Source organism: Microtus oregoni, unplaced genomic scaffold (genome assembly GCF_018167655.1).
Source record: "Microtus oregoni isolate MIOR12 unplaced genomic scaffold, Mior012 000006F_ref0000085, whole genome shotgun sequence".
In the NCBI taxonomy this organism is placed as follows: Eukaryota; Metazoa; Chordata; class Mammalia; order Rodentia; family Cricetidae; genus Microtus; species Microtus oregoni.
Window position 1 is genome coordinate 4,491,513 of NW_024543065.1, and position 21,321 is coordinate 4,512,833.

Genomic DNA, 21,321 nt, shown 5'->3' on the forward strand with positions numbered 1-21,321 from the left:
AGGAAACATTGCTACATACATCAGTCAACTGGTTAAAAAAAAAGGGGGGGGGGGGCTGGGGGAGCCTGAACTGTGCACATGTCTCTTCTGGAATCTGTAGCGTCCTGAGTAACACAAAATGGTATTGTCTTGTTATCAATGAAATATCTAGGTAGTCAAGACTAACAGAGGAAGGAGTGCCCTGTAGCTGAGTTCTTAGACGACGCCCTTCAAACCATTCCCTCTAACAGATGAAAAAGTTGACATTTGTGAGGCTTTGAATTAAACAGTAAGTTATTTCAAACTGTCATGTCTCCGTGTTTGCAGAGTCCATTTTTCAACAGCAGCAGAAACAAAGAGCAATTTTCTATAGTGGTAACAGACACGCACACTGGAAAGGGTTTTGCTTCCGTTTACGTTTACGTCTTGGCAAACCATTTCCACGAGGGTGTTGATTGTCGTTTTACCCACGCCGAGGCATACTTGTGAGACCCCTTGCTTGGGGAGTGGAGATCAGTTAGCTAGCCATTCTCACTCCCAGCAAAGCTCTGTCCTTTCTGGCTGCGGGAGGTTTGCAGGGCAATGCTCTCTGGACAGAACAAAACGCCAGGGCAAGTGAATCAATCTGACCTTCTAGAGTTCTCCCAGAGAACTCTAGCGCCCTCTAGGTTGTATTCATCAGCTGAGTGTGTCAGGCAAGTCTGGCTACTTCGCCCACGGGGAGGAACTGGGCCAGGCCGGGCCGGATAACCTCCTGGTAGGAGGACTATCTGAACCAAGGAAGGAAGAATAGATCAAGTGGTTGAACAGTTGCCACAGGACAGCCTCGAGTCTGTGCATGGTTAACAGAAGCATCACACAGCCCAGCAACCTCCCTCCTCCCTCTGCTGCCGTGTGTCACCTTCCTGTTCGGAAGTCCTAGTAGGTTGCTGGGACAGAACTGGGGGCGCCTGCTCCACCCTTCAGGTATCCGGTTGGAAGGAAAGCCAGTCTCAACAACTTGATTCCCTTTCTGTTAAATGATAAGGTTAGCAGACCATCCGTCTCCAATCGCTGACCATTCCGGGCAGGGAGAGAAAGAGACACATCTAAATAGGTCCTTTTCTGTTCCAACCACAAATATATGGTTGTGTCTTCTCGTTATTTCACTTGGAGGCCTCTAACTTGAATTCCATGTTCCTTCTGGAATGCATGCCAGAGAGCTTCCCTGAGAGAACAAACCCTGTGCATGTGTTTTGAATTTTTTTTTTTCTGGAATGATGTGTGGTGATAATCAGTTAAGTTACATTTCTTGTGTGTCTTGCTGGTGAAACAAGCCTAGGACGCTGATGACTGTAATTTTCTGGATGATGTTGCAACGGCAGGATAAATAGCCCAGTGTTTTGAACTTTGCAGCTTGCTCCCTTCCTGTATGTAAATTCCCTTTAGATATAAAGCAGGGCTCAGAACAGAACTGCCACGGCAGCCTCTGGCTGGTTTCTCCCTTGTCATCTGCGACTTCCAGCCTCCTCAGAGGGGCACAGCCTGGAGGCCAAGTCCACATAGTAATCCCGGGCTTCACCTCCCCAGCTTTGTGAAGAATGAAAGAGGAGGCTTTCAGATCCCCCTGGAAAGGTTCGTGGTTTGAGTAGCGCAGTTTGGATGGGATGAGGAAAGCAAAGATAGATACCTGGGAGAAGCGTGGGGAAGCACTGAATGTTGGGTGATTTTCTAGGGAGGATCTCTGATGGAACATATCTTGATTTCAGATTTTAAAACAAAAAAGCAATCATTGCTGAGAACGACATTTCAGACCAAATGCTGTTTTTTTGGAGGTGAAGGAACCAGGCTGGGGCCGGGGGGAGGGGGAGTACGGCGGGACTAGGCTAAATAAATGACCGGTGCCACGTGGTTTGTAGAGGCACTCACTGGCAATAATATTCGAGCACAGACAAAGCAGCTAGGGCTAGTTGCTGGGATTTGGAACCGCCTGCACCTTGTTTTAGGCTGGAGTGCCAATTTCAGGCACCCTAGGTACGTTTTGAAGGACGTCTGCTAAGCAAAATCTTGTCTGCAGAGAGAGGATGGGCGCCCCCTTCTCAGGGTCTCTGGCTGTCTGAAGTGAGCAAATCTAGCAAGCATTAGGGCGTGTGAGGTGGCTGTGGTTGTAAAACAAACTCCTGCCCAAGACGGAGGGAAAGGAGCTTCTCATGCTTTTTCTGGCTTTGACAACTGGTATTTTGGAGTGTGTCAGCTCTAAAATGCTAGGCTCGTCTCAGCAAGGGGTCATGGCAGGGCAGTGGCCGCAGACAGCACCAGCCAGCGCCAGGTACTGGCTCTGAGAGTCTTGCTTACTTGCAGCCAGTCGCCTTCCCGCCCCTGGCCCAGACCCGGTGCTCCTGGCTCCCTAGCCAGCGCTGGCGCCTGTCCCCGCGTTGGCGGTCAGGCTACAGCGCCAGGCATCCCCCAGCGGCGGTGTTACTGCAAGGTACATCACTCCTTCGGCCAGTTCAGACTACCTCCTGCAGCTTCTTTCTGTTCTCTGCTTTCCGAGACAAACCTCTTAATAATCTTTAAAGAGTTAAGGGGTTTCAGTTATGTATGAACTTGCAAAAGAAAACAAGGTTATAGAATTAAGACTCCTTGGATCGCCGTGAGGTAACTCGGAGGGTAAGGAAGATGCGAAATAACGGAGTTTAAGGCAATGCAACGCTATTTTGCAGTTTTCTTGAAAGAGGAGCAGGTCCCCCCGGCAGGGGAATCGACGCCCCAAGGGTCACTCCAGGTTGGCCCCCGGAGCGAAGCCCCTGCTCCCCCTAACTTGCCACCTCCTCACGTGTTCTTGGCATGGCTAGGATTAAAATTTGCAAGGCACAAAAATTAAATGCAGAACGGACAGAATGTTCTCGGAGATTAGTTGAAAAAGTGAAATGAAGATTGTACTTTTTTCTTGTAGTGCAGAGTCTTATTTCCGCCCCCTCCCCTACACATTCCTGACCCCCCTCCCCCCGCTCTTTCCTTCCTTCCTTCCTCCTCTTCCAAGTTCTGGGATTTTTCAGCCTTGCTTGGTTTTGGCCAAAAGCACAAAAAAGGCGTTTTCGGAAGCGACTCGGCCATGCACAAGGGACATTTGTTTGTTTTGGGACTGGGGCAGGAAATCTTGCCGGCCTGAGTCACGGCGGCTCCTTCAAGGAAACGTCAGTGTTCGCCGGTCGCTGTCGCCCGCTGAGCGCCCCTCAGTACGCGGCCATGGGGGAGATGCAGGGTGCGCTAGCTCGGGCTCGGCTCGAGTCGCTGCTCCGGCCCCGCCACAAAAAGCGGGCGGAGGCGCAGAAAAGGAGCGAGTCGGTCTTGCTGAGCGGACTGGGTAAGCACTGCCGTCCGGCCCGCGGGGAACTCAGCTGTGGAGGGGTATTGTTGGGTGGAGGTCGGATGGAGACGGGAGGAAGGCGCCGGACAGAAACCGGCGGGTGCGAGTAGGGCACCGGATCGGGAGACCGAGGAGAGGGAGAGGTCGGTGCCGAGGCGTGCACAGCGGTGCTCCGCTCGAGAGTACTCGAGAGGAAATGGAAAATCACCGGGACTCCCCACCCCTCCAGTCCCCTCCGTCTGCCCGGGCGGAGGGAGGCCGAGTGCCGCCCTACGCCGGGGTCCTGTTCGCACAGCCGGTGGAACCCTCACCCCTGCCAGGGCGGCCAGCACAGCCCACCCAGGATCAGGCGGCCAGCCACCCGCATCCGCCCGGGTCTCGGTCAGCAGCCTGAGCGGCGGCCGGGGGCGGAGCCTAGTGATGGGAGGGGCCCAGAGCGCCGCTTCCTCATTGTTCCTCCGGCCCCGCCCCCGCGGCGGCGCAGGGTATATAAAGGCGGCCGCAGCCCCGAGCGCACGGTTGGCTGAGCCGGTCTCACCGCTCCGTGTTGTCTCTTGACTCTTGGGGCGATGACTGTGAAAACCGAGGCTGCTCGAGGCACCCTCACCTACTCCAAGATGAGGGGAATGGTAGCGATTCTCATCGGTGAGTGCTGGAAGAGCACCGGACTTGTGTAGGAGACGGCGTGGAAATGTTGGAGGGTTTTGAAGGTTCAGGATCAGATTAGCGTGTGGCGTTGGACGTTACGGAGCCGCCTAAACCTTTTTTCCCCCCTTCTTTTTAATTCACAGCTTTCATGAAACAGAGAAGGATGGGCCTGAACGATTTTATTCAGAAGATCGCCAACAACTCCTATGCATGCAAACAGTAAGTTTGGGGTAATTGAAGAAAATAAAAAAGATCGTTTAAATTTACCAGCGGGCAAGACTTATTAATTCTTAACCACTTTGTTCATCGGGAGAAGTCGAAGTCTTTTCTCCGGGGTAGAGATCTCTTTGGGGCTTTGGGCTTACTTGAAACATTTTAAACATTAATATTAGTTTATGGGTCGAGCTTCCCCTGGAGATGTAAGATTAATTCTCTTGCGTGTTTATCAAACCCACGTCCTTTCTCGATGAACAAACCTTAAATTGTATATTTAGCCGGGTTATTTTCTTTTACCTACGTTTTTGTAAGGAATTCATTTGGATGTTTTCGGTTTAAATACTGAACGGTTGAGTCAGAAATTGAGCTTATGTCGGTGTGCCCTCTGGTGGCAATTTAAGAGATTTACTCTTAAATCTCTCCACAGCCCCGAAGTTCAGTCCATTTTGAAAATCTCCCAACCTCAGGAGCCCGAGCTTATGAACGCCAATCCCTCCCCTCCGGTAAGTACTCTTCTGTCTGCCGAGGAAAACTGTAAATGAATCAGTATTTCTGTAGTGGTCAGTTAAGACAACATTTGTAAAAATTATTATGAGGGTAGGAATGTCTTCACAACATAACAAGTGTCCTGAGTGTTTAAGTATTGAGTCATTGGAATGTTTTGAAAGGCATATTTCGTAAACTTACCTGTTAGCAGTAGGCTGTGTGCGCAGTTTATGTACTCACGGATATTAAAGGGTGATTTTTCTTTGTTTTCTAGCCAAGTCCTTCTCAACAAATCAACCTTGGTCCGTCCTCCAATCCTCACGCTAAACCCTCTGACTTTCATTTCCTGAAAGTGATCGGAAAGGGCAGTTTTGGGAAGGTAAGTTCAAACCTGAAAACTTTAAAGTTACGTTCTTTCATGTATTTTCACATTCTCCCTGGACGAGGACGGATAAAGAACTGACGGTTTGATTGACATTTCAGGTTCTTCTAGCGAGACACAAGGCAGAAGAAGCCTTCTATGCAGTCAAAGTTTTACAGAAGAAAGCGATCCTGAAAAAGAAGGAGGTACGAGTGGCACCAGACGGCCTAGTGAATACCCTTTATTTACCCTGTGGTTTGGTGCCAAGCTGAAATCTGAATTGGCCTCTGAATCTCGTCTTTTTCGTAGGAGAAGCATATTATGTCAGAGCGGAATGTCCTACTGAAGAACGTGAAACACCCCTTCCTGGTGGGCCTCCACTTCTCTTTCCAGACTGCTGACAAACTCTACTTTGTCCTGGACTACATCAACGGTGGAGAGGTGAGCTGAGGGAGAGGACCCCTTGATAGGGGTGGGGTTTCTCTGCTTAGCTTGCTTACTTTTGGTTTGATATGAGGTTTAAGATACTTAGGGGTGGGCTATTACCAGAATTAGTATTTCCTCAAACTTATCAATTATTAAGGCTTGGTTAAACGACCCCACTCAGCCTTCCTTGTCCTGTCTCTTGCAGCTGTTCTACCATCTCCAGAGGGAACGCTGCTTCCTAGAACCACGAGCTCGCTTCTACGCTGCTGAAATAGCAAGTGCCTTGGGCTATCTGCACTCCCTGAACATCGTTTATAGGTAAGCGAGGCAAAGCTACCTTGCTGGGCAGGAGGGAGGCCTGGCTGAGCCTTTGGAGTCCTAAAATATGTGATTCTGTGTAGTTTGGCCACTTGTAAAACTTCCCCGGCCTGTGAGCCAACCAAGAGGGTGGCGCCTAATCCAGACCTGCAGAGCAAACTCCTTTCTCTGATTGGCTGTGGAGCAGCAACAGATTAAATCCTAATACCCTTAGCAGTCTTTCCAGAGGATTTGTCAGGATGTGAAATTAACCTATGCAACCACTTGTGTTCCCACAGAGACCTAAAACCAGAGAATATTCTCCTGGACTCACAGGGACACATTGTCCTTACTGACTTTGGGCTCTGCAAGGAGAACATTGAACACAACGGCACAACTTCCACCTTCTGTGGCACGCCTGAGGTAGGTGCTCTTGACTCAGTGCCTCGTCTGCCTCCCCTTTCCAAGACAGACATGCGCAGTAATGCTTTTAAATATGAAAAGAGTAAACTCCTAAGCATTTCCTTAGTACAATTCAGTACAAGCAAAATACATTTATCGTTTTAGCCTGAGGATCTCCAAGGCCTTCTATGTAAGATCCGTGTCCTAAGAGATCCTCCTAGTACCACTAGGTCTTAAGTTGGTCCCTAAATACACCAGTATATGCGGGGGGGGGGGGGGGGGGGGGGGGGGCGGCAGTTAACCTCAAAGAGTATAGAGGTTTTAACCAGAAAGCCTTTTCCGGGGTCTGCTTGCTGCCAGGATTGGCTGGTTTGGAGGGCCACCTAACCTCTTCCTGCTGTGTCTTTCCAGTATCTCGCACCAGAGGTGCTCCACAAGCAGCCGTACGACAGGACAGTGGACTGGTGGTGCCTCGGGGCTGTCTTGTATGAGATGCTCTATGGCCTGGTGAGTAACATGCTGAATCATCCCCATGACAACCTGTGTGGGTTTACTTGAGTTCAGGTTTAGCTGCCATGGCTTGTCCTTATCCGTAATCTTATCAAAAGCTAATAAAGGAGACGTTGGCTATTTTTTAAGTACATTCTATAAACCATGTCTTCTGGATTCTCTTCGGTAGTCTTGTTTGAATCTTAGGGCAGGCACTGAGCAACATCCCCAAATCTCTAGTGGTTTTCTTCTACACAGTTTACTACAGAGGACCACACCTAACCTGTGCAGTAGCAAGCAGCCGGTGCCCCTTCAAACACACGCTCCAATTGGGGTTGTAAAATAGACACCAAAAAAAAAAAATTATGGACATTTCAACACCCAGGGAAGGGATAATCTCAGGGTCCAGCTTCATACACTAAGTCTGGCATTCTCATGAGATCTAATATGTTAGACAAAACTTCAGTTGAATCTGAAGGAATTCCCTTCTTTTTCCAGCCTCCATTTTATAGCCGGAATACAGCGGAGATGTATGATAACATTCTGAACAAGCCTCTCCAGTTGAAACCAAATATTACCAACTCAGCAAGGCACCTCCTGGAGGGCCTCCTGCAGAAGGACCGGACAAAGAGGCTGGGTGCCAAGGAAGACTTTGTAAGTATTGCTGTCCTGCTGTCATGGGACCTTGGAGAGGGACACTGACCTCATGCCCTTTATTGAGTCCTGCCATCTAAATGAATCTCTGTTTCTTTCCAACAGCTGGAGATTAAGAATCATATTTTCTTCTCCCTAATTAACTGGGATGATCTCATTAATAAGAAGATTACACCCCCATTTAACCCAAACGTAGTGAGTATCTATTTTTTTTTTTTTTGATCTAAGATTTGTGAGACCCAGAAGTAAATAGCATAGTATCAGTAGACTCATTGTCCCGGGGCAGGGGAGGGTTTTTTGTTTTGTTTTAATCCCAGAAAAGATCACTAAATATGTATACATTTATTAATTAAGGACATTATCCGGCCTGGTGACACATACCTGTAATGCCTTTATCTCAAAAGACTGAAGCAGGGTCACGTTTGTAGCCAGCCTAGGTCATGTGATACTTACCGTGGAGGATTATAGGATTTGGGATTCCCCATCCTTTGCCCCGTGTGTTCTTTTTGATGCTGAGCATGTTTCTTTCTCCTTCCTGTAACAGAGTGGACCCAGTGACCTTCGGCACTTTGATCCCGAGTTTACTGAAGAGCCAGTCCCCAACTCCATCGGCAGGTCCCCCGACAGCATCCTCATCACGGCCAGCGTCAAGGAAGCTGCAGAAGCCTTCCTTGGCTTCTCCTACGCACCTCCCATGGACTCTTTCCTCTGAACACTCGGGATGGTTGTGAAGGACTTCCTGCGTGTTTTCCAAGTGTTTTAGTTAGCCTTTGGAGTTGCCAGCTGACAGAACGAACATCTTAAAAGAGAATTTGCACACCTGGAAGCTAGGCACTCCCCTCGCACACTGCTTGATGGAAGCTTTTTGAAGAGCACACCCTCCTCTCAGTGAGCTTGTGAGGTCTTCATTTTTATCCTTCCTTCCGACGTGGTGCTAGCTCCAAGGGAGCATTAGAGTGCCCGCCTTAGACAGACACCTTGGTCTCGTCCGAAGGAAGTTGCAGGTCTGAGAGGGATCTCCCGCAGGTCTGTCTGAGCTGTGATTATGAATAATTCTGCAATGTGCCTTTTCTTGAGATCTTGTTAGCTCCAAAGCTTTTCCTATCGCAGAGTGTTCGGTTGTTGTTGTTGTTGTTGTTTTAAAACCTCGTGGATTTTCTGTGTGAAAACGGTGGTGTGAGTGTGCGGGACGGTTTTGTTGTAAGCATCAATGTGACACTTGCAGGACACTACAACGTGGGACATTGTTTGTTTCTTCCATATTTGGAAGATAAATTTATGTGTAGACTGTTTTTGTACGATATAGTTAATAACTAAAATCTATTGAAACGGTCTTGCAACGATGTGAGCGCCCGGATGCTTCAACGCAAGCATTGCTGCCACAGACATTTCTATTTTTAGAAAGGGTTTTTATGGACCAATGCCCCAGTTGTCAGTGAAAGCCCAGCGTTGGTGTTTTCATTCTTTAAAAATGTCACCTATAAAATGGGCGTTATTTATGGTTTTTTTTTTGCATTCCTGATTATTGTATGTATGGTGTAAAGAAAGTCTGTACATTGGGTTATAACACTAGTATATTTAAACTTACAGACTTATTTGTAAACCCTCATCTTAATGTACTGTAATTAACATGGTTATAATATGTACAATTCCTCCCTGCCACACAACTTTTTTTTGTGTGCAATAAACCAATTTTGGTTTGCAATAAAATCTTGAAAAATATTTGCATAAATTGTGTCACATGTTGCCATGTTGCTTTGTATATTTTGATAAGCTGGGCTTGGTAGAAGGGGGACAAATAATGGGTCGATTTGAAGATTTGAAAATACTTGGATCAGGGTAGTAACACACCCCAGTCTCTAGCACTTGACAAGCAAAAAAAAAAAAAAAAAGAGCAAGACAGTTTGCTTCCAAAAGCATCAGTTTCTTAGTGAAGGAGGGTAAGGATTTTCAGGGCCCTCTGCTTCCACTGAGCCTTAGGAAGTATTTTATTGAGGCTGTTTTTGTAACTTCAAGATGGAGGACTAGGGGCTGGAGAGATGGCTCAGTGGTTAAGAGCGTTGGCTGCTCTTCCAGAGTTCCTGAGTTCAATTCCCAGCAACCACATGGTTGCTCACAACCATCTGTAATGAGATCTGGTGCCCTCTTCTGGTGTGGGGGCATACATGGAGGCAAAATGTTGTATACATAATAAATAAATACATCTTGTTTTTTTTTTTTTAAAAAAAAAAAAGAAAGATGGAGGACTTCCTAGCTGGTGAAGCGATGGGTTGGATCTCCAGCACTAAAAACCTATTATTCCATTTTCTTGCAGAAGTATTTGGTACTGTTAGTCATTAATCCATCCAAACAAATCCTTTTCAGCCTGCCCATCTCATAAAGCTATAAAATATGTCCCCTGTGTTTGTTGACTGTCCTGGGAAGTCCTATGGACAGCTTGTCCTGACCTTTGGCTTATCTTAAGTGACAGGTAATTCTTTTAACCACTGAGTCGACTCAGGGTTGGGCTCCGGCCTGAGTGCTGGGAAAACTGTTAAATGAGCAAGACAGATAGGTCATTGCCCTCAGGCCCGATGGCTTTGTGACCAGTCTCCTGAAAGGGTAATCAGGTGGTTCTGAGAGGGCAGAGTGCCACCAGAGGGTGACCATTTGTGTCACAGATGCCTGTGTTCCCAGCAAGCTTTCTTAGGAGCACCCAGAGCAGGTCCAGGAGAAAGGAAGGAGGTCCTGATGAAATCAGTGTGAACTAGTATCTCGGGGACCACCAGACTGGGTCTGGCCTGCAGAGCCCTCCTCCAAGGTCTGCCCACTGGGAATTACAAACCCCAATCCTCTGGGTTTTCAAAGCCTTCCACGAAAATGCCTAGCAAACCAGGCACCCGCAGTCCTGCTGCCTCCTGTACCTTTCATGAAAGCCATCTCCTCTCTCCTTGTCCTCTCAGTGTGCATCGGTTCCCCCAGGGGGCGCTGTGACCTTTTCCCTCTTCTGACTCCTTGGAGGCCTCTGCTTGGCCCCAGTCTGCTCCCACATCTCCAAAGCATATAGAGTCAGGCATGGGTTTGACTTCGCTTACCATGTTTCGTGGGGTGCCCTGGAGGCGGTAATAAAGTGAGAAGAGGGTGTTGAGCTCACAGTGGTTACCGATTACGTTATGCAGTTGAAATACTAGGCATTAGCATCATGTTAAATCCCCCACCAAACCAAACTAAAGGAATCCAGACTGTTTTCTAGAAAACCTGTGCTGCCAGCTCTTGGTGGGCGGGTGACTTGTTCATTCCCCCTCTTTCTCATTGGCAACAACAGTTAGGAACCGTTCCTTGACTAAAAGTGATTGCACTGGGGGCTGGAGAGATGGCTCAGCGGAAGAACACTGGCTGCTCTTCCTGAGGACCCAGGTTTCATTCCCAGCACCCACATGGCCGCTCACAACTGTCTGTAAATCTGGTTCCAGACGATGATACCTTCACACCAATGCACATAAATAAAGTTAAATAAATTTTAAAAATAATTACAGTGTCCTTACAGGCCAAGGCCAATCACATTATGGATTTCCCAGAGGGCCCAGGTATGAATTAGGAACTGTTTTTTGTTGGGGTTTTTATTTTGGCTTTTTTGGCATTTGCTTTTTATTTTTTTGTTTTGGAGATAAAGTCTCACTGTGTAACCCTGGATGTTCTTGAACTTGCTACACAGACCAAGGTGCCCTCAAACTCACAGAGATACATACATGTCTCTGAGTACTGGGATTAAAGTCCTGCTCTACTTACTCCTGACCCACCTTTGCTTTTTGAAAGATGAGATTTCACATAAAACAGGTTTGCCTCAAATGTACCAGGCAGCTGAGGATGACCTTGAACTCTTGATCCTTTTGCCTCAAGTGCTGTCATCACAGGCATGCGCCATCATGCCTGACTTGAAGGTTTTTTGCTCGTTTTGTTTGTTTGTTTAGTTGGTTAAGTTTTTTTCTTTTTCTTTAGTTGGAAATAAATCTGATTTATTGGGATACAGTCAGTCACTACACATGAATGATATGATATGAATTTATCTAGATCTGAATGAGCCAGAGAAGTCCCTAGCACTATCAAACAAACGAGACCTCAGATCAGCACGATGGTGCGGAAAGGGAACAAGACAGGACAGGGAAGTCAAGAAAGAACAAGAGATCAATAGACAAATGGCAAATATTTGCTGAGTATCATGATGCCAAATAACACGTGTGCCAAGGTATCGCTTATCTAAGGGAGTGGGGCATGTCCCTGCCAACATGTTCCCAGAGGCTTAGCTTCTGAGGTACGAGAGGGGACAACCAGTTCAGGGTGTGGCTGAGCACCTAGCAGGAGAGGCAGGAGAACAGAGTCTGGGAAGGAAGGGAGGGAGAAAGGGGAGGAGGGGAGGTAGGGAAAAAGGAAGGAAAGAGAAAAAGGGCAGTTCAGGTCACAGCTGCTCCGCTATGTGTGTGCTCAGCTGTGAATTTGGGGCAACTTAGTCAGCTGATCCCCTAAGCCTCGATGTGAATTAATCCTCTGCTACCATGAAGAGTTAAGTTGTTCTTGAATGATGTGCTGTCTCCTTGGGGAGACATGATACTCACTCCTAAACACATACATATTAGTAGTAAATGTGGGGTCAGGGGAACTGTGGCAGATCAGAGGCTCCCTGTGGGCTCTCACTAACCATCACTAACTAGTTCTGGAGACGTTCTCGGGATGTGAGTTTGGGGGTGAGACAGTACTAGCCATAAGCTCATCCTCCTGAGCTCTGACTCCATTCCAGCTTTATGCTTGATTTGTTCGTCCATCATAATAACACAGTGACATCAAAAGTCAAAAAACAGTTTAAGATGGTTGTTGAAACAAGGGCGGCGGGCTGCGTCCCCGGCACCCGGCCGCCCCCACTGCTAGCTTTACCCGAAATAATTACACAGAAACTGTATTCTTTTAAACACCACTTGGCCCATTATATCTAGCCTTTTCTCGGCTAACTCTCGCACCTGGACTAGCCCATTTCTAATAATGTGTGTAGCCCACGAGCTGGCTTACCAGGAATGATCTTAACCTGCATCTGTCTGGAGTGGGAGAACCATGACGACTCCCTGACTCAGCTTCTTTCTCCCAGCATTCTGTTCTGTTTATTCCACCCACCTAAGGGTGGGCCTATCAAATGGGCCTAGCAGTTTTTTTATTGCTTAATCAATGAAATCAACAGATTGATATATGACACTCCCACATCAGATGGTAACCTGCCAGTTTGTCAGTACTGGGCTAGAAGTTAAATCATGGCAGTTTGTCCACAAAGCCTGTCCATGATGCCTAAAAGATAAAACAAGGAGATACATGCTTGTTGGCTGTTTGCACAAGAATTCACCAAATTAATTAACCCAGCAAAGAGGCCATTTTGTATTATAGCAGCCAAGGAAAGGGAGAGGGAAATTCTATAATTATAGATACTATTGGTGGTTGGTGAAAAAATGGCTGTAAAAGCACATGGTGAGGATAAATCAGACTATTGTCTGGGATACTTGTTCGGCAGTGTGAACAAGATGAACATATATGTGACCCATGGTTTCACCACATCACAACACTCCAAAGAGACAGCATACACTCAATAAAAATTCTCAATAATATTCACAGCCATGTTAATACATTGGATCCATGATAGAACACTTCAAGATGACCACCAATAGTGAGATGAATAGATTGATGTGCTGTCGTATAATGGAATGTTATACAGCACAGAAGGATTGCTGCTTACAGCATCAGGAAAGATATGGCACAGACAAAGATGAAACTGTGTGACGTGGTTTATATAAAATTTACAAGCAGGAAAGCAAGGTGAGTTGACTTAGAAGTGAAGATAAGATTGCTCTTAAAGACCACATTTAATGACTGGGAGAATGCGTACTACAGGCAGTCTTTGGCTAACACTAATTTCTGAATCTGATGGGTGGTTTTGCTTTTTGATATTTCATTAAGACCAGGCTGTGTGCTTAGAGCAATCATCTTTTTTGTTGTTATTTTATGTGTACAGGATTTTATCTGCATATGGGCCTGTGTACCTACCATGTACATGCCTGGTGCCTCTGAAGGCCAGAGGAAGGTTCAGATCCCCTGGAGCTGTAGTTAGAGAGAGTTATAAGCTACCTTGTGGATGCTGGAGATTGAACCTGGGCCCTCTGGAAGAACAACCAATGTTCTTAACCACTGTGCCATCTCTCTAGCCCTGGTATCACATTTGTTTGTTTGTTTGAGACAGGGTCCCAATCTGCATCCCAGGCTGGACTGAAACTCTCTTTTGTAGATGAGGCTGGCTTTGAACTCATAGCAATTCTCCTGTCTCAGCCTCCCTTCCAAGTTCTGGAGTTACAGGAGTGCACCACCACATACTTTTCTCTCCCTCTGTTATATAACAATGAAGATGTTAATAAAACACAAGCTGTCATGGAAACAGGCTATTAAGGGAGCACATCTTACCCAACTTAGGGGTCAGGCATTGGGGCTAAATTCAGACACTTTAGGAAAGTAATGCTGGGAAAGCTACTGGGATGTCTAGGCGGAGGGGCTTATGAAACTGAGGCAGAAAGAAGGGCATAGATGTGCAGGTTGGCAGTGACAATGGGGGGGGGGTGTTGGTAGTGATGGTGGTGATGGTGGTGGTGGTGGAGGTGATGGTGGTGATGGTGGTGGTGGTGTTGATGGTGGTGGTGGTGATGGTGGTGGTGGTGTTGATGGTGGTGGTGGTGATGGTGGTGGTGGTGATGGTGGTGGTGGTGTTGATGGTGGTGATGATGATGGTGGTGGTGGTGATGGTAGTGATGGTGGTGATGGTGATGGTGGTGGTGGTGATGGGAATGGTGGTGGTAGGATAGTGGTGATGATGATGGTGGTGATGGTGGTGGTGGTGTTGATGGTGGTGATGGTGGATGGAATCCACAAGGAAGACTCTGGCAGGACTGGATCCTAGTCTATTCTACTGACCAAATTTCTAGCTGAGGCAAGCCGTAACTGGGGTGAGCCTCCCCTAAGTTGTTCCTCCAGAAGGGGAAATGCAATCAGTGCTCTCCCAGAAGACCATGCCAGAGGAATCAAGATTTTGAAAACTCCTCTCCACCACTGCCTTTTCTAATTTTCCCTCTTTCCTAGAATTTAGAAGATCTAAAAGTTGTGGAGAATAAATTCCCATCAGGCTGAGGACTGTATTGTGTGTGTGCTTGGGCAATGCATGGAGGAGAAGCTGTGATTCCAAAGGGAGCAAAGAAAAGAATTCTTCCATGAGGAAAGAGGCCAAAACGAGGGGAAGGCGGTTCCTGCTAAAAGAGAACGGGTGAAGAGAGCCATGGGACACTAGCATTTAACAGTAGCCACGGGGAGCTTTGACACAACCATCCTCATGATGGAAGACAAAGAGAAGAGACATTTCAAAGGTCCCCAAATCAATGGGAGCCTTGGAGACAGGGGAAGAAGGATGACTCCAAAGTAAAGCATATTTATTATTTCCTTAATGAAACGTGCTCCACTAATTAAAGTGTTTATCACAGCTGCAATAGCTTCTGGGGCAAAGGCCAGCCACCCAGCTGATCAATAACCAATCAAGTTAATTGGCAAAAAGCAAAGGTTAAGGTGCAGTCCATCTTAGCCTGTTGAGGAATCCTTGCCTTCGCCCATCCAAAGTCTAAAATTCTACTGTGCCCACCATGAATTTTTTTTTGGGTTTTGTTTGTTTGTTTTCTGGGAACATAATGATGGTAACGTATTTCCAGCTGCTAATCAGAACAATAACAAACACTTGTTAATTGAAACCAGTTAAGTCCAATTGGATCAGTTAGTTAAGTGTTTTTCTCACTGCAAGGAAACTGTTAACTAATTATCTAAACCAAAAACTGAACAATTGCTCAGACCCCACCGTGGCTTCCCTGCGTCCTATGCTTGGCTAATGTGGTCATGACAAAACATTTGGATTGCAACGCGGCCAGCTTACATACACTACCCTGTTTTCCACTCATCCCCATGAAGGAGTCCAGCACAAGGCAGGGAATGATGTCAGTATTTACCAGGAGTTTATCTGTTACACTGAGGTCAGGCAGATGTCTCTGTGTGTGCGTGTGTGTGTGTGTGTGTATACACCCTGGAAGCCACAGAGTCCGATGGGCAGGGTTCTCGGCTTCCTTTCTTCTGTGTCCTATGTCCAGGGCCCCACCTGGTTTGTTCTGGCAGGCATGTTGATGTATCGTGACAATATGCAAGTACAGCCTGTTCACGAGAAGACATAAATGCAGACAGGCGCTTTCTGTGACAGCAGAGCAAGGGTCATCAGCATAAAGGCGGAGCACTTCGTGCATGGATTTTTATGGAAACGGTGAGTGATTGCCAGTTGATTCATCATATCTGGGTTTTAAGATGGTTTCTGATAAATGTTATTTCCCGCTTTTTATTTATTATTACTGTGTTTGTGTGTGTGTGCACGCGCAAGCATGCGCGTGTGCGTATGTTCTTGAGACAGGGTTTCTCTGACAGCCTTGGCTGTCCTGGAACTCCCTTTGTAGATCAGGCTGGCCTCAATTCCCAGAGATCTACCTGCCTCCCAAGGGCTGAAATTAAAGGCATGCATCACCATGTCCAGTCATTTTTCTGCATTTTAAATAATATTTTTAATTCTTTCAAAATCTTCTGCGTGTGTATCATGTATATGATCTTGTCCATCCACTACCACCTCTTTCCACCTTCCCCAAGTGCACCCATCTCTTCTCCCTCCCAATTGTGTGTCCTCTTTCTTCCTGTTATTAATAAACCCCTAAGCCCAATGCCTGCTGCCCACGTGAGTGTGGTTGTGTGACCATTCTCTGGAACATGAGCCACCTACAGTGGCCGTGACCCCCAAGGAGAGTAAACTTCTGCAGCCATCAGCCCCCAATAGTTCCTCAGACAGGGATGGGTCGTCCTGCTAATTTTTAAATTATTCCTGACTCTTAGCATAGAATTCTGGAGGCCAAGGTCATGAACTAACCTGGAGGACGGCACTGGATTCCGGAGTGTGTTGAAGTGTTGTCAGCTCGCCTCACCACCAACCTATCATGTGATCAAGAATCAAATTACAGTTGATTGAATTAAACAAACTAAAACGAAGCTCAAAACAATTTCAGATCCAAATTGAAGAACAAGGATTGTGTTTTCTTCTGAAAGATCATCGAAAAGGAGACAAACAGAAGTTATCTTCTCCTTAAATTAAATTATAAGCTTCCTAATAATGGACACTTTGGGGGAAGTTAGAGCAAATGTATTTCTTCAGATCAAAACTGTGTGTTATGGGCTTGAGAGATGGCTCAGAGGTTAGGAGTGTTGCCTGCTCTTCCAGAGGATCCGGGTTCAATCCTCAGCCCCCACATAGCAGCTCACAACTGTCTGTAACTCCTTCAGGAGTTCCTGTCACTTGTCTGGGACATAGGGACATACCTGAATGTTGTTCCAATGGAGTTCCGACTAAGGAACACTTTCCCTTCCAAAGCATTTCTACATCCTGTGAGTCACTATCCAAATTATTTTGTCCTTCTCAATTACATAGAACTATAAAATGTCAAGATGAGAGATTGGAGGCCCAGGGATCACAAATCATGCCCGCAGGAGCCAGACTTTCAAATCATATCAGAATAAGACAATGAGAACCACAGGGACTGCGTTTTCGGACAGACAAATTTCAAATAAAAGTGTAATGAAAATTTAAATTATTTTTCTTTTCTTTCTCTCTTTCTTTTTCCAAATAAAATGAGTCTGGGCAGAAACAGCTGCAGTTTTTTTTTTTTTAGTCTAATTCCACAAACAATTATGTAAAATTCCACAGATTATCCCTCCTCTGCATTCCTGTCCATTTGTTATCTATGAGAAATAACAATACACAAAAACTCCAAACACCAAGGGCTGAGAACTCTCCTCCCAATTTACAACAGGAGTAAGGAATGAGCTTCTTTTTTGTATTTTCTAAAAACTATGTGTGCAGGCAGATTGGGGCACAGATATGTGCATATGAGTGCTGCTGTCCTGGGAGTCCAGAGGCGTTAGGGATTCCTCTGAAGCTGGAGTTTTATGCAGTTGTTAGCCACCCAGTGTGGGTGCTGGAAACTGGATTCAGATTCTCTGAAGGAGTAGTGCTTGCTTTGAACTATCTATTTATCTATATAGTATCTATCCATATATCTATACAGTATAGAGCTATCTATGTATCTACACAGTATATAACTATCTATATATCTATATAGTAGTGCATAGTATTGAACTATCTCTTCAGTTCCTAGGATGGGCTTCTAAGAGAAACAATAATTTGGGATCTAGTAACACAAAGATGCTATTCCTAGCTCTAAACATGTTCACACGCACAGACCTAACTTGCATTAGGATTCTATTACCAGTTTGGGAAAGGAAGCTGGTGTATTGTTGACCAACCCTCAGTAGCAGACCAGGGAGGAACATGATGCTCTCTCCTGCAGCACTCATTAACTGTAATTAGCTCTTCAGTGAGGCCCTGTGAGCGCCTTTCCCCATCCAGTATCGAATGTTGATGGGTCCAGACCCTTGCAGTACCTGCTGCTGCTGAGTTCTTAAGGTGCAACACCTACGTCCATCCCAGAAGCCTGTCATATCTCTTCTTCCTACCCTCTGTCTCTTCCATTTTTTCTTCTCTCTCTTCTACAGTGTTCGTTATAGGTCCCTCCCAGACACCCTTAGGGTTTAGGGCTGAATTCCAGCCATGATTCAACAGGGTTTCTCTGTAGCTTTGGAGCCTGTCCTGAAACTAGCTCTTGTAGACCATGGTGTCCTGAAACTCACAGAGATCCGCTTGCTTCTGCCTCCCGAGTGATGAGATTAAAGGCGTGTGCCACCATCACCCAGTTTCAACACATCATCTTAGTAGAGAGTCAAATTAGGACAGCATTTCCACGCTCTGAGAATCAGAAGTGAGAAGGCAGCTGTGGAGGACGAGGGCTGTCAGGCTTGGAGCCCCCTCTTCTTAGCCTTTGTCTTGGCAAGGCATTCTTGAAGCATTGCTGAGCAGTGAGCAAGGGCTGTTTCCAGCTCCTCGCCTGGGAGTCTTGAAACAGGCAGAATGAGAGAGGCAGAAGCTTGAAACTGGAGACGTGAACCGAAGGTCGGCAGTTAATAACTTTAGAACATGTAGCTCAAGCATGAATGGGCCATTTCAAAGTGAATAGCACCATTAAACTCTGTTACAAAACTCCACAGACATGGCTTCTCCTGTTTAATGGTGTCCAAGGTCTGTGTTTAAGGGCGAGTAGCACACACAGCATTTCACACAGAGCTGCTGTAAAGATCTAATAAGGTTGGCAAGGTGGCACTTGCCTGTAATCCTAGCACTCAGGAGGCAGAGGTGGGAGGACGGTGGCAAGGTTGAAGCCAGCCTTGTTTACACATCATGAATTTCTGGACATCATTTTACCTTCTTGACAGCCTCCTCTAAAATTCTTCCCACCATGCAATGCTCCAACCGTGGGACTCACCCGGGGGATGCTCTCTGTTCCTGATGTGGTTGGATATACACGAAAGCCCCTCCACTTGTGTGCACCTGCCTAACAATTGTTGATCACATGACTCTGGTCAACTCCATACTGAGATCCTACATCAAAGAAACAAAACAGAGTGGCAGACGGTGGTGGCACACGCCTTTAGTCCCAGCACTCGGGAGACAGATTTCTGTGAGTTTGAGATCAGCCTAGTCTACAGGAGTTAGTTCCAGAACAGGCTTCAAAGGTACGGAGAAACCCTGTCTCAAAAAACCAAAACCAAACAAACAAACCAAAAAGAAATGAAACAGAATCAAATGAATAACAATTTTTTTTTAGAATAGAAGAATAGGTGTTTAATTAAATCTTCTAATAACAAGTCAAAGGAATGAATAAATAACTAAATAGAACTGTTTTAACTTATTTGATAACATTGGAGGATTGAATTAGTTATCAGTCTTCGGCGCCACCTACTGAACAAAAGAGCATAATCTTAGGTTCATTTTGGGCCTAAGCATGGACAATATTCTATATATTTCTGTCAGCACTTTTATGCACAAAACTTGTCAGCACTTTTTTTTTCCCTCAGATCATTGTCATGACCAAAAGGCAAAAGTCAATTTTGGAGCAAGAATCCATATTCTACCTGGAATGTTTCACCCTAGACAGCTGTCCTAGCCTGAATTTCAATTCGGGGCTTTAACGTTGCTATAGCTCATCTGACATTTACCACGTGGAAGATCTCTGTTTCTCTCTTGATCTTCTTCTAGGGTACTCAGGTCATCATGCCCATACTCGAAGCTTCTCCGGCTGTGGTTGAGCCTCTCTTAACCTCCCACACTCTTCCCAGATCAATACAAAATAAATCTAGTGAGTGTTTTTTGAAGGTCAGATCCTGCGCTGCTGCTGGGAACATAATAATAAATAAAGTGGAACACGGGCCTCACCGTTAGGGAACCTTCAGTCCAGTCAGAGAGAAGTGGGGCAATCGAGAGAGCACACAAACGGCCTTGCCTGACTCTGGAAACGAGAATGTTTTATTTTCTTGAACAAAACAAAAGTCTAACTTCCCCCTTGCGTGATGTGTGTGTGTGCTCTGTCTGTCCGTCTGTATGTTTGTCTGCAGGCAGCTGATGCTGTCGAGGCAGGAAGGACTTCTGCTGATATCAGCACCTTGAGAGCAGAGGTTACTCCCAGTGCTCTTATACATGGGAAGCAGTGAGGTTCAAAGCCCAGAACCCAGGTCTGAAGCCCGTGGCACTTACTGTGTTATGAGAACAAGAATGTCCTCAGTCGCACTGCTTTTTGTAAAGTGTAAACACTATCACTATTTTCAAGAGGAGTAGCCATGATTACTATACCATATTATGTGTACTAACTGATCAATAAATATTTTTCCTAAGTGATCCAAGACACCATGATAGTCAGTTTACCTCTCCAATGGTATGTCCTTAAAAGTGGAAAATGATTATAAAACGTTTAACATGGATCAAAAACTTAAACAACTAAAATTGATATAGCACAAAATCTGGAGATCCTAGTGTATATTTGGGGTTTTCTTGTATGTGTGTATGTGCATCTGTTTATGTGTACGTGGAGATATATGCATATGAACATGTATGGAGGTGTTTGTAAAAGCCTGACCTTGACACTGGAGGTCTTTCTAATGCTCTCCACCTTATTTTTTGAGGCAGAAGCTGTTAATTGCATACCGAGTTTATGCTCATTGACTTACCCAGTTGCTCTGAGACCCTTCTCTGTGCTAGAACTATAGGCAGGCCCCAACACTCACTCAACATTCCTGTGGGTTCTGGAGCTCGAATTCTGGTCCTCAGACTTGTGTGCAAACACTCTATTCATGGAGCTATCCCCAGAGCTGAGGCTTGCCTTTGAATACAAACACAAGTGATTCCATTTTAAAAGGCACCTCATGACTACTAAGTTCTCAGTAACCCCGGCAGTTGGGCTAAGGCAGACGTTTTAAATCTAATTGTTCAGATGAAGGAAGACACGTGGGTTAGTGCTCTCGTGGGCCTCATAACTATTAGGAGACATGGAACTCAATTTGAGTTTATCTAGACTTCAGACTCATGCGCATTGCCGTCCTTCTTGCTATGTAGGCTTTCAGATCGTTTCCCTGTCTTCATACGGACAGAGGAACTGCTTTGAGTGTTGCTCTAATTATGAGCGCATGTGCACGCGCATGTGTATGTGTGTGTATTGTTTGAGAGTGCAGATGTGTGTTTGAGTATGGGTGTATGGATGTGTATGAGTGTGTATGAACTAGTAGGAGTGTGAGCAAGTGTATGTGAGTAGGTGTGTGGGGGTGAGAATTTCTACGAGTGTGATTGGAACGTGTCTGTGTGGGACTATGTGAGTGTGTTTTTAAATATGTGTGTGAACATATGTGCATACATACACATTTATACATACAGCTCAAAAAAATATCCCAGAAGGAAAGGCAAAGTTAGAGCTCCATGGCTTCAGCTGCACACAAGTCTCAGGTA

The 21,321-nt window shown here is 46.0% G+C and overlaps 1 protein-coding gene across 3 annotated transcripts; it reads left to right on the top strand.

The window, feature by feature from the left end:
- Positions 1-1,483: 1,483 nt before the first annotated feature.
- Positions 1,484-9,029, top strand: LOC121449339 (serine/threonine-protein kinase Sgk1). Of its 3 annotated transcripts, none has more exons than XM_041653674.1 (12): positions 1,484-1,593; positions 4,120-4,195; positions 4,620-4,695; positions 4,953-5,057; positions 5,162-5,245; positions 5,349-5,480; positions 5,671-5,783; positions 6,062-6,185; positions 6,576-6,671; positions 7,152-7,307; positions 7,413-7,502; positions 7,852-9,029. In XM_041653674.1, exons 1-12 carry the CDS (start codon positions 1,560-1,562, stop codon positions 8,017-8,019), a joined length of 1,254 nt encoding a protein of 417 aa, XP_041509608.1. In that variant the 5' UTR covers positions 1,484-1,559; the 3' UTR covers positions 8,020-9,029. The 3 variants fall into 3 exon arrangements, with proteins under 3 accessions (XP_041509608.1, XP_041509606.1, XP_041509607.1); XM_041653672.1 differs by lacking the exon at positions 1,484-1,593 and adding an exon at positions 3,150-3,325; XM_041653673.1 differs by lacking the exon at positions 1,484-1,593 and adding an exon at positions 3,828-3,973.
- Positions 9,030-21,321: the final 12,292 nt, after the last annotated feature.